The sequence below is a fragment of the Aphis gossypii genome, chromosome 1 (genome assembly GCF_020184175.1).
Source record: "Aphis gossypii isolate Hap1 chromosome 1, ASM2018417v2, whole genome shotgun sequence".
Classification (NCBI taxonomy): domain Eukaryota; kingdom Metazoa; phylum Arthropoda; class Insecta; order Hemiptera; family Aphididae; genus Aphis; species Aphis gossypii.
This window is the reverse complement of record NC_065530.1, coordinates 57,072,251-57,085,706: the sequence shown is the minus strand read 5'-3', so window position 1 is coordinate 57,085,706 and position 13,456 is coordinate 57,072,251. Positions and strand designations below refer to the sequence as shown.

Genomic DNA, 13,456 nt, shown 5'->3' with positions numbered 1-13,456 from the left:
TGGGGAAACATGTAAAATTAATTATTAAAAATAACCAAATTTGAACCCACTATACGTATTGCGTATTGCTCATAAAATATTATTATGTGATTTAAAGAGAAAAAAATAAACCGCGAAAATCATATATAACGTCCTTGACTACCACAATTGTGGTATAATAAAACATATGATTGATAACAAATATAATTTTTTTTTGTAGTTTCTTATCTATATTATTGATTACCATTTACATCAGCCTTTACAGTTTCCAAGAAATCGTACATTATCATAAATCATAAGCCTTATTCCTTTTGGATAATTTGATTGTGATTTGTGATATGAGTCTCGATGGAGCGTGGTGGACCTTTGTGTTTTGTATAATTCGTGACATTCGTGTTCTTAATTGTACAATATAAATTTTACCTGTGACACAAAATGTTTGGAAGGAGCCTGAAGACAACGAAGAGGCTGCTACATCACCCCGCTTCACTGCGCACCGTTGAATACCAAAGGTCGCTGAGGAAAAATTATGGTTAGTGATAAATTTATTGATGACTTATGTGATATATTATTTAACACGCATGCAACGCATGTTTAAACTAAATTATGTTAGTTTGACACTGACAAGTGACAGAATTCTTAATCTATTTAATTTCATATAAATATTTTACAATACTTCATGTACCTAGGTAGTGATAATAAGTTAAAAGAATTTAATGGATAATATTGTTTATCCTTTGATTGAGTTAAGTGAGTACAGTTTTTTTCATATTCAAAGAACAGATATTTTATAAATTCATTACTTTAAGATTTATTTATTTTTATTTTTAATCTTTTTAAGTACCTAGATACTTATTTGTTTTTTTCAATTTTACATGAAAATAATTACTACAACAATTCGCATACATGTTATGTGTTTAATTAACAGAAAATTGTGGTAAAATATAATATTTATTACTGTTAGTTTGTTGAATCATTTATTTTGAATTTTAAGATTCAATACCTACCTAGATATATTTAAATATTTGTAAGTACATAAGGAGTTTTGGTTTTTTAAATAGATACTATTTGTTTAATCCATTAGTTCTAAACTTAAATCCTGCAGAGCAGAGCAATAAATGTATTGATTTTACATGTTGATTTTTTTAGTTTGATTTGATTTGATAATATTTTTCATTGACTTAGAAATAAGTTTTTAGTAACAGATTGGATTAAGTTTGTATTTTGATAGAATAAAAGTAAAAATTTCTTTGTATTTTCAAAAATAATATATACATTTTGTAATCCTAAACTTGTAATATTATTATTAAATATACCAAAAAATTAGATCATCTTTGCTCTAGTTTTTTTTTTTTTGTTGTACTCTTTCATAATTGAATTCAAATTAACTCATCGATTACAGTGACTTACCTATTCTATAATAATGTACATTTGACACCTACTTATTGAAATTTTTAGTTTAAACTTAATAATAATTTGTTAAATTACCTACCTATGGCTTTTAACTATTTAATCAAATATTATTAGTATTTAGTATTAAGTTAGAATTTACTAGAATTGTTTCACAATTACCTACTGATAAAATATCAATTTAAATTGTTATGCTGTCACTTTATTAATTTAGTTATAATTTATTAACATAAAAAATAATAATAATAATAATAATGATAAATACACAACAAAAATTAGTTCTTTGAAAAATATAAAATGAAAAAAAAATGTAACATAGACAGAATGTATTTATTTTTAATCTGTTTTTATATCAAGCCTAGAGCAAGAACAAAAAAAATATAATACATTTTTTATACATTCTTAAAGTAAATAAAACATCAATAAATTTTCTTATTTAATATTTTTCAAATTTTAATGTTTTATATTTATTATTAAAGAGTTTAAAAACATAAGTTTAGTCTATACATTTTATATTAATTAATATTATTTGGTTTTCTAAGAACTAAAATATTCTACTGATTACTTATAAGATTTTTAATTAAAAAGATTTGATATCAACTGTTTCAGTCTTTAACACATATTGAACATGAACATTTAAATGTGTTTTTTACTAAACGTGCAATTTGATTTAGTAATATAATCATAATTCTGAAAACATATTTAGATTTGTCATTAAGTCTACTTAAGATCAACTTTCTCAAAATTTTTATTTTTTACTTGTTTAGAATTTAAACCTTAAGGTGATAAAATCAAATCATAAATATGGGAAAGTTAATCTCAAGTTAATTTAACAACAGATCTAAATTTTTTTCCAAAATTACAATTGCTTTATTAGATTAATCTGTACATTAAGCAAAGATCACATCTAAATTCCACATGTGTTAGACTAAGACAGAAATAATCAGCATCAAATATCCTTAAATGTATTATATAAAAATTAATAAAGTTAGTTTTTTCAAAGAACTTATCATGAGATCTGTCTGGGCATCTTCTAAAATTTTGTAATTTGGTTATTAAGGCTTTAATAATTAAGCTCAAATCAAATGAGGCATGTATTTCATCTGATTTTAGCAAATAAAAAATAAAATTTATTTTTCCTAAAATAAGTACAACTTTACAAGATAGAAAAAAAATTACAAAATTTAACGTACAATATTTTATATTTCCATATAAACCCCATAATTTATAGTATAATGGCTACAAACTATTTACTACAAATACTAAATACAATTAGGAACTATTGCAAATGTCTATGATAAGTACCTACTGAATGTTAGGACTATAGAGTTATTTTTAAATTTGATATAAATTGAAAAATGTATGCTCTATATTGTTCTTCTTTGTTATTAACATATATTATTATCAGCATTAATTGTTTACCATATTCAAGAGTTATTCAGCAATTACTTATTATAGTGCATAGCAGGGATCTCCAACCTACGGCCAGCCAAGCTAATTTATGTTTTGAAAATAATATATTATCTATTTTTCAATTTCATTATTTCCTTATTCCTTAAAAAAACGTTGACCCGCCATGAAAAAACTTTTTTAGATTTATAATAGACAACAATTATGTAACACAATATTTTTTTTCCTTAAAAATTAATTGTGTTTTGTTTTTTTTCCTTTTATATTTTTAATTTAATCTAAATAATAAACACGAAATACGTTTTGAGGAAAATAAACTAAAAATTAATATTCCACTTGTATTATTAGAATATGGCATAAAAATTAATATTTAAAAGGTAATTTCAATTTCAAATTTAGGAAGATCATACCTAAGGATCAGTTATTAAAATATTTATATATTTTTTGCTTTATTAAAATAAAATTAATTAAATAATTTTTTCACTTAATTTTATTTTCAAATCCTCTGTAAGAATATTTATCATAACTATCAGCTGCAATACTTTCTTATTCAGGTAAATTAATTCGATTTTTTTCTTTTACTGCAAGAAAAATATCCATACTTACAAGTAACATAAATCTATTTATATTACTTTTGTTTAATTTAATTAAATTATTAAGATGAACAAATGTTTTGTTCTTAATTGTGTCCTTAAATTTTTTAGGAAAAATCATCTTAATTGTAGAAGTTACTTTCTATTTGTATTTATGTCATTCATTACTTAAACTTCATTAGAAAAATTCAATTTTTGTGTGTAATTTGAATATATTATTGCAACATATATATAGATGGCACATATGACAAACTAATATACCTAGTTTAAGACTTTTTGAGATTTTGTTGGACATTTCTAAGATGAGGTCCCTAAACATTATTAATAAAAAGGCTGATCAAAATAAAACATTACAACTTGATATAACTGTAATAATTTTTTACATGTGTTTTGGTATTAAATATACTATATAAGTATTATACTACAATATGAAGTTTTAATTATTCTATTACATTCTATAGAAATAATTTAAAACAATCTTTTATTTTATTTATAAAAACCAATTTTTAAAATGAAAAAACATATATTTTGTAGCATTTGTATAACTGAATTAAAAATGTATAAATTTATGATGTTTTTATGGTAGTTAATAAATATTAAATACCATCATACACGCCTATTAAATTTCATTAATTATTCATTATTTAAAATTTTAAGAAGAGTAGCATATAATACCTAAATTAATGTAGTTTTTAATATATTTAGTTTTATAGATTTTAATGTGTGTGATATATTTTTATTAAAATAAAAGGTGATTAATGATTATAATTTTGAGTCCTAAATTTAGTATCATATCACAAAATACATTTGTATTGTACAAGTTATTTAAACAAAGATAACAAATTACAAATAATTGAGTACCAATAAACATTTTATAATTTTAAACATTAAATGTTTCATTTAAAATATATATTAACAGTTAAATACTTAATACACATATATCACTATCACCTAATCATATTATAAATGTCTTGATAATTTATATAAAAGTTGTAGATTATATTGTCAAAAATTAGCAACTTATAACAGTTATTTTTATCCAATAATTAATTAAAAATATAAATAATGAATTAAAAGTATACTCTGGGAATGAATACAAGAAATACTTATGATATATTATGCTTACATAATGTATAATTTTTGTTTTTTATAAAATAATTAATAGGTTAGCAAAATTGAATACAATTTATCAAACTGGTTAATTTTATTTAACAGTTGCTATCTTCCAAGTTCCAATTATTTAAAAAAAAAACTGTAACAAATTATTACACCAATGTAAAATCAATTAGTTTATCAAAATGTATACGAGTTTCATACAAAATTATCATTTTAATGCAAAATCAATATTTTTAAATTATTAAATAGTGTTATTTATATGCGAACTTCAAGATAAATTATCAAATTACTTTTATTTTATTTATAATTGGACAAAGAAAATTATAAGCATTTAATATACATTTAATTTTATGTATGTAATATGTATATCTAAAACCCATATCATTTAGTTTATTTACTTATTTTATTATTTTATTATTTTAGCAATTACCTATATTTAAATATTGAAATATCTTTTTTTAACTAGATCCTTAAACATTAAACAAAATTAATAATACGCGTATTTAATTTTACATGATTTCTAATTTTATGCTGAAACCAGTAGAATCTTTATATTATTTTGTATATTAACAACTCATATAAAATTATAATTATTCATATTTTTTTAACTAGCTTATAGTATTCTGTGTAGATATATCTTGAAGAAATAAGTAAATTGATAAACTATAATAGATATTGTATAGAATTTGACGAATATGTGATTTTATATTTTTATAGGTATGAAGTACTTCGGTGTTAGGTTAGGTTTTGTTTTCTTAATTATATAAATAAATTTATAGACTACTAAATATATCCACCTATCATAGAGTATAATAAAATAAACTTGGTGGGACCACGTATTCGTCGTTTCTAATTGGATATTGATTAATACTTAGAAGTCGCATGTTTGATTATCTACATTCCACATGCCATAGAAATATTTGGTTATTTAAAATTATAATGGTCATTGTTATGTGAATATCTATAAAACATATTTCTTCCTATTAGTTCCAAGTGTAATAAATAATAACCAATAAATAAAGTTGTTAATTAATATTATTGTGAAATTTAAATACCTTACATCATATTTAAAAAAAAAAAATCCTAGACATTTTAAATTAAATTTTAATTAATATTGAAGTTTTTGATATTAATCATTGATCTACATCCAAATATAAACTACAAGGACAATTTCTTATAGTTATAAATGCTAGTTTAATAATATTTTCCATTAAACAAACAAAATATAGGTCTACAATACTACAGTAATAATGTATTATAATACAATTCATACCTAAGTACATTTTAAAAAATGTTATATTATATTTTATATATTATAGTATTATTGATATACCTACGTATCTCAGTTTTATATCATATCGCTTAAATTATTATTAACTTTCGCTTTATTATGTTATTTTGTCAATACCTATTACCTAATTTTAAATTATAATTAATTTATTTATATAGTGAAGAACTCAGTAGCGTACTTACGCAAAATTCGTTTATGGGGGGGTTACCATTTATGTATTTGTATAAAATGTTTTTTATATAATATTTATATTCCATAAAAGAATTATACCTACATTTTACACTTCTGGGGGGTAATCCCCCCCCAGACGGTACGCCACTGGTAGAACTTAATTATTACGAAAATGGACTAATATTTTATCATAATAATGATTCTATTTGTATTATAAAAAAAACATATATGATTTATAAATTAGTGCTATTTAAATGCTTCAAAAAAAATTAACAAATTTTAAGAAGTGGAGTCAAATCGACCGGTTTACATTACTCTGATATTTTAGATTAGTATTTCTTTTAAGAACACGTGTTCTCCTAAAGGAGTACCTCTTCTATTTATGTTTGTGTACTCCGAGTCTCCATCAAAAAACAACTTTCGCATACTCAGGAAGTCGTCAATTCCGTCTTATCTAATGCAAATTTCACTATATCACTATTATTACCTACTGTTTTGCTACTTGCGATTTCATACATTTACTTATGTAATGTGCAATTAAAATTGATTTGAACTTTTGTAGCTTAGCTTAAGAGTATATGCTAAATCTGAATATATTATTATGTTATTTGGCACGTTTTTTTACAAATGTATAACATACAACTATCTACTGAATGCTGCAAATTAGTACGTTATAAGTTATAACCTTTAGATGCGACTATAAAGAACAATCAATGTTTATTTTTTATGTCTAGTCTCATCAAATATAAAATTTATTTCAATCATATCCCCGTAGAATTAACCATAAACCCTCTGTTTATGAGACAAAGACAATACATGCGGGTTCAATGTCCTCTTGTAATACACTTAGCAATATTTATGTAAGTTTATTTTTATCAAATGGAGATTCAATCATAATGTAAATAGACAATAGCCAACCTTGAAAACGAAGTTTAGTATTCAAGTATATTGCAGGATATAAAAAGTATAAGTACTTGGTTAAAATATTTGTTAATTTAACTCTACATAATAGAAAAAAATATGTATTTTAAACTTATTATTTTCTAACAAATTTGTATTGAATCCATAACTGCATGTGCAAAAAGTTAATTCACAAATTATTTATTTTTGGTATCTTAGTAAACGAATTACTAATTTAAGTTAATTATTAATCAGTTATTAGCAATTAATTAATGTATTGCAATATATAATATATTTATATACATAATAAATATTATTTATCAACTAATAAAAAATGTATAATTAATATTTTATATGACTTGAAGTTTAAAGGTCTTAAACTAAAGTTTAGACATTTATTGTTAGGTTATAGACTTTAGTCCTTATAATGTATTAAAATCTACATGCAAAATTAATTTTATTCGCACCTATTTGTTTACGCCTATTGGCTATTACACGAATAAATTATATAATATTGTAAAAGTAAAGAAAAAATATATTTTATTTATTTTATTAACATATTTATATAATTTAGAAAAATGTATAAAATCCGAGATAAAATTGTAAAATATTCTGATGAATGACTAATTAAAAATAACTTATTTCTGATGTATACTTTATACACAATAACAATATTATAAGTTATAAACTTTCAAATATACCTAGGTATGATTAGGTGTATAACCTAAGGAAGCATAAATATTTAAATTTAAGCTATTAACGCTCATTTTTATCTGTATAGGCACCATCATATTATGTATTTTTTATAAGTACATTACAACCGAGATTACAACAGTACAACAGTACTGCGATAAATGTCATAGCAAACATTAGGAAGTCAATCATATATGTATAGGTATATATAAAATATATATGTATATAAAGCAATTTTAAAATGTAGTCAGTATTTATAATTTTAATTATCAGAGAACGATCAATTATTTAAATAAAAGTGATGTGACTAACTTAAACTCATATTCTATCTCAAGTCTCAACAACTTCGATTTTTGATAAGTGTACGAATATTATACCTGTATACAAATTATATGTACCATTCACCATCGCATAATCTTTGCAATTATTTATAAGCACCTATACGTACATATTTTTACCAAAGGTCAATTCAATTAAAACCAATTGAGCTAGTTACTAAATTTTCGAGGGAAAATGTTTTAAGGCATTAAAAATATTAGTCGGTCGATGATATTTTTAAACTTTTTCTATCAAATTCAATATAACTAAGGTGCTTAAAATATTGACGAGTTTACTATGACATCGAAATTTAAATATATATAAAAATGTGGATGAAAAAATTACGAGTATAGCTAGCTAAGTATTATGAGTATTAAGGTCATTACGCCGACTGATTTACTCCAAACCTCTTCCATCACGCCACCATACGCGCGCTCGCGCGCATCAATTTTATTCGTCTGATTTAAACATTTACACGCGGACACGCGTCATGGATGAACTATGGATACAATACTTCTATGAATTAATTGACATGTCTACGCAATATTTGTGCGCCTGTGTGTAACTTCGCCTATTTTGTTTGTTTTTTTTTTCCGTAATTGATTTTATTTTTGTTAATTTTTTTATTCATGTGATTAACAAACTATTTATCTAGGTACCGGAAATGATGCCGGTGTTCAAGAAGTAGTGGCAAAAAATTCACGATGGTGGAACTGGTCAAATTTGATTTATCCCATTCCCACTGGTGTTGGGTTGACATTATTAGCTGTACTTCAATGGCGTCGTTTAAACAAGCAACAGCCGGAAAACGAACAACAACCTATCTACACGCGGAATCTAAGGGTAAATAATTTCATCAAAATATTTTTCATAACATTTAAATCAAATTAGAAGTGTTTAATTCTTTTTGTGTGACTAAAATTGTAATGGAATATATTATTATATGAAAAGTTTACTCACTACTGATTAAATAATGACAAAACAACACTTGTTGGTAAATAACTGTTGCATACACAAGTATATGAAATACACAAAAGTATTGCATTTTCGTCAGAAAAAAATGAGATGAATATAATTATTACATTTTTATAATAGTATGAGCGTACTATTATAGTCAGGTTATGGACTATATACTTATTAATATCACATGAATTATAGTGTTAAGTTAATAAGTCTATTTATCTTGAAGTACAATGCTCGTTAATATAATCAGTTTCTATCTATAATATGTCAGATAATAATAATATAATATCCCATGTTTATGTAATAAGACAATTATTATTTTACTATTAACCTACTATTATTATTATAGTTGCTTTATAAAATAAATACTGTTATTAGAGATGTAATAATGATGGCGATTACATTAATCGCAATTTTCATACTACCTACAATCTACATTAAATTATACTATGAATAATCGATAAAAAAATGACTGAAGCAAATATTTTTACGTCAGAGGATTTTTTAGCTAGAGTTGGAAAAACAGTCTTTTCAAATAGTACAAAACTAACGTTGAATTTGTTAAAAATATTGTTATTTTTGTTTTAATTGTTTTTTTTAGATGTTCTAAACAATTTATATATTATATACATAAACAATTATTTAATACAATGCTTTGTTTCAACTTTCAAGTGTAATATAATATAGGTATATTATAAATAGTAACACCATTTTTATATTATCTATAAACCTGCATGGTTGTATTTGTATATACCATGATTTACAAATAAAACGTATACTTCATAGAAAAAATTACGATACCATTTTATGTTTTTTTTAAACGTTCATAATATAAAAAAAAATTATATAATACCACATTTGTTTAAAATACATTCCAACCCTAGTTTTATCTTTTGCACAGTATTTGTTTTCACAAATTTGAGTTCTGCGCATCCAATTGTACGTTTTTATCTTTAAATTAGAATGAAATCTCATAATCAAACTTTATGGTAAAATTATTATCTATGGTACTGTTTTTATTGATAAGTATTTTAATTTTAAAGTGAGTTATTCACAATTGTAATAGATACTTTATATACCTAGATATAATTTATAATTCAAAATTAAAATATCAATAATACCTTATGATGTGTTATAGACTTATAGATATTATTCTCACTTTTAAATTTGATAATAGGTCATTCACTTTAATATTTAACACCACAAATTAGTTTGGCTGAATGCAAATTTGCTTGTTATGCGTGGGCCATTGAGAGAAAATAAGTAATGCACTGACATATGTATATTAGTAAGCTAATTAAAATTAAAAATGAAAACGATTCTATTTAAACTTTTAATGGCGTATAATTTATACTGTACAAAATGTTTTTTTTGATTTTGATATACCTATATAAGTTATGCAGTGAACATTTTAGTTCATCGCCCTACGTCTTTTTCTTCGCTTCTTTTTGCACAAATCAAAATTATTAATATCACCCTTTATGTATTATTATTGATTCATTAAATGTTTAGTGACTGTCAGTGGCGTACCGACGGAGAGGGATGGTTAGGAGTTTAACTCTCCCCAAAAGTGAAAATATATAATGATTTCTTTTATGGAATATTACATTAATAACATTTTATATATCTACATAAATAGTAACCCCCCCCCCCCATAAACGAATTCTGCGTACGCCCCTAGTGAATGTTGATTGTTCATGCACCAGACTTTTAAATAAACTTACTGCATTATAGCTTGTAAATGCATAAAAACTGTTTTGATGGAAACAGGTATTGTCTCAAAAAAAAATCCTCTAAGTCGGAGGTTCCCAAACTATGGTACGCGAAAGGCCACATAGTGGTACTTGGAAAACCACATGAAAGCACGGAAAACAATTCGAATTTGTATTTTTATTTATTACCATGTTTGTATATTATTACTATCCCAAATCACGAAATACATCTATAAATAAGAAGTAGCCCAGCCCATACATGTGTCAATCGGTTTATCAATTGGTTAACAATAATGTCATTTGTTTTATATTTATAGTCGATTTATCTAAAAACGTTATATTGCAATTTTTACTGCCTTATCCTGTTAATGTAAATGTGTAAAAATATTGAACAGCTCTATTTTTTTTCATAAATGGTACATAATTGATACACAAATGCGTAATATACATGGGTGGTACGCAAAAAAAAAATAGAAATCTCTGCTCTACGTCCTAATATACTTAGTAAACCGTAGACAATACATATTTTATTCTGAATAATAATTATTGTAATGTTGAACGTAATAACAATTATTATTTAAAAATAACCATGAATTGACAAATTAGACTGGTAACTTTTTAATTTTGAGTTAAGCTTACAATAGCTTTCCTCCCCTTCATATTACATAGTGTTAAGTTCTAAATGACCTGATCTGCTACTGAAAATAACTAAAACATTTGTATAAATTTTATTGAAATTTTATTTTTTATAATAAATAATTTAATTTGTATGATGTTATTATTTTTCAGCTATCCTTTTACAAAGCAATACCGTTAAGAGCAATGTCACGTTTATGGGGTTATATTTCAGGATGTTACATCCCTCGGCAATTGAGATATTGGTTATATACTGCTTACTCCAAACTATTTGGTGTTATTGTACATGAAATTGAATTACCTATGGAGTCTTACAAAAGTTTAGGAGAATTTTTTGCTAGACGTTTAAAAGATGGTGCTCGGCCAATATGCTTGGACAGGCCAATGGTAAGATATTCAACATTTATTTTAAACACTTAAGATCTACACTATGTTGTTTTAACGTAATTTTGGATTTTTATGTTATTTTTTAATGTTGTTAATATATTATTTAAATCAATTATAAATTTTAACAGGTGTCTCCTGCTGATGGCACCATAGTGAGTGTTGGACGTGTTACATCCTGTCAAGTTGAACAAGTTAAGGGTGTCACATATACTATCAAGTCATTTTTAGGTTCACCAACTTGGCAAGAAGACATAGTTTCGTCAGAATTAGAATCTTCACCAGTGACTACTACAACTAAAAGTGATATGATGAAACGAGACTCTACATCCAATAATTGTAGTGGTTGGTCCATTAATTCCACTTTCCTGTTTTACCATTACGGTCTTCTCACTATGCACTTGTACTGCATCAATTTCATATTCAACTTCCTCTCACAAGGTGTAAGCTTTTTCAGTCTATCATTTAAGAAACAAGATGTAACATTGTCAGACGATACACAAGAAAAAACTGTGTCTGTTGAACGACAAGACAAAAATGATGACGAATGTCAGCCATTTGATCCTCATTGGAATGAATATAAATCAAAATTATTGCACAATCCAGACAATGAATTGTACCAACTTGTGATTTATTTAGCTCCAGGAGATTATCATAGATTTCATTCGCCAGCTCAATGGACTGTTAAATTTCGAAGACATTTTCAAGGTATGTTGTAAACATCTTTAATTTTGAAATCTGAATATGTTTTGACTTAAATAATCTTTTTAGGGGAATTATTAAGTGTCAATCCAAAAATAGCCCGTTTACTACCAGATTTATTTGTGTTGAATGAGAGAGCAGTATATATTGGAGAATGGGAACACGGATTTTTCTCAATGACTGCTGTCGGTGCTACAAATGTAGGATCAATCAAAGTACACTCTGATAAGGTAAATAAAAAAATAAAAGTCATAATTGTGTATTCTATTAATTAAATTGTGTGTATGGCATCTAAAGGGACTGGAAACTAATAAGCGATGTCGCCGAAAAGATTTTAATCAGCATGACCGTCCTTTCTCGACTCAGTGGTCAATAGGACAAGAAGTTGGAGAGTTCAGAATGGGATCAACAGTAGTTTTATTGTTTGAAGCACCCAAAAACTTTAATTTCGATGTGGAAGCTGGACAAACTATACAAATGGGACAAGCTCTTGGAAAAATAGATGTTTCGCACAGTGATTATATTACATCAAAATAATTTGAGTAATTGATAAAATAAAAATTAAAATAAATCCTCTTGTCTCATAAAAACTTCAGTAAATCCTTCTTACAGACTACCTTAAGGCTGACTAAATTTTTAATTAATTTATATCCATATAATAATTATTAATTAATTATTTAGTTTTTATGTTTACTTATAGGGTTTGGAGTCTTGGTCTTTATAGACCAGTATTATTATATTATATATAATAATTATTATTTCAATTAAAAAAAAAGTATTTTAAAACAATAAAGACAATTTTTTTTAATATACTCTTATCCAATTTTGAATAATCAGTAAATTTATGTTTAAATTATCTTAAAATTAAAAATGAGTGACCAAAACTTACACTTATGTTTACAACTATTTTTTCCAGTTTAAAAAATTTAATAATCATTATAATTCAACATGATATTTGTTTGTGTGATATGTATAAAATATAAAATTAATTATGTTATCTAGTATTTTAAAAATGGTTAGTACGGAGTTTTTTTTTTAACTAGATATAAAAATGTACATGTACCCTTATCACCTTCACAATTCAATTATAATAATTGAAGAAATTAAATAGTTTATAACTAGTTATTGAATACTTTTTTATATGAAAAAAATATATTATATTCAACACGATCCTGTAG

At 24.5% G+C, this 13,456-nt stretch overlaps 1 protein-coding gene across 3 annotated transcripts; it reads left to right on the top strand.

The window, feature by feature from the left end:
- Positions 1 to 228: 228 nt before the first annotated feature.
- LOC114119629 (phosphatidylserine decarboxylase proenzyme, mitochondrial) lies at positions 229 to 12,868 on the top strand. 3 transcript variants are annotated; one of them, XM_027981252.2, is made up of 6 exons: positions 229 to 511; positions 8,537 to 8,724; positions 11,346 to 11,579; positions 11,708 to 12,284; positions 12,348 to 12,508; positions 12,576 to 12,868. In XM_027981252.2, the coding sequence occupies exons 1-6, from the start codon at positions 415 to 417 to the stop codon at positions 12,813 to 12,815; spliced, it is 1,497 nt and encodes a 498-aa protein (XP_027837053.1). In that variant the 5' UTR covers positions 229 to 414; the 3' UTR covers positions 12,816 to 12,868. The 3 variants fall into 3 exon arrangements, with proteins under 3 accessions (XP_027837053.1, XP_027837055.1, XP_027837054.1); XM_027981254.2 differs by lacking the exon at positions 229 to 511 and adding an exon at positions 578 to 729; XM_027981253.2 differs by lacking the exon at positions 229 to 511 and adding an exon at positions 8,273 to 8,438.
- The last annotated feature ends 588 nt before the right edge of the window (positions 12,869 to 13,456 follow it).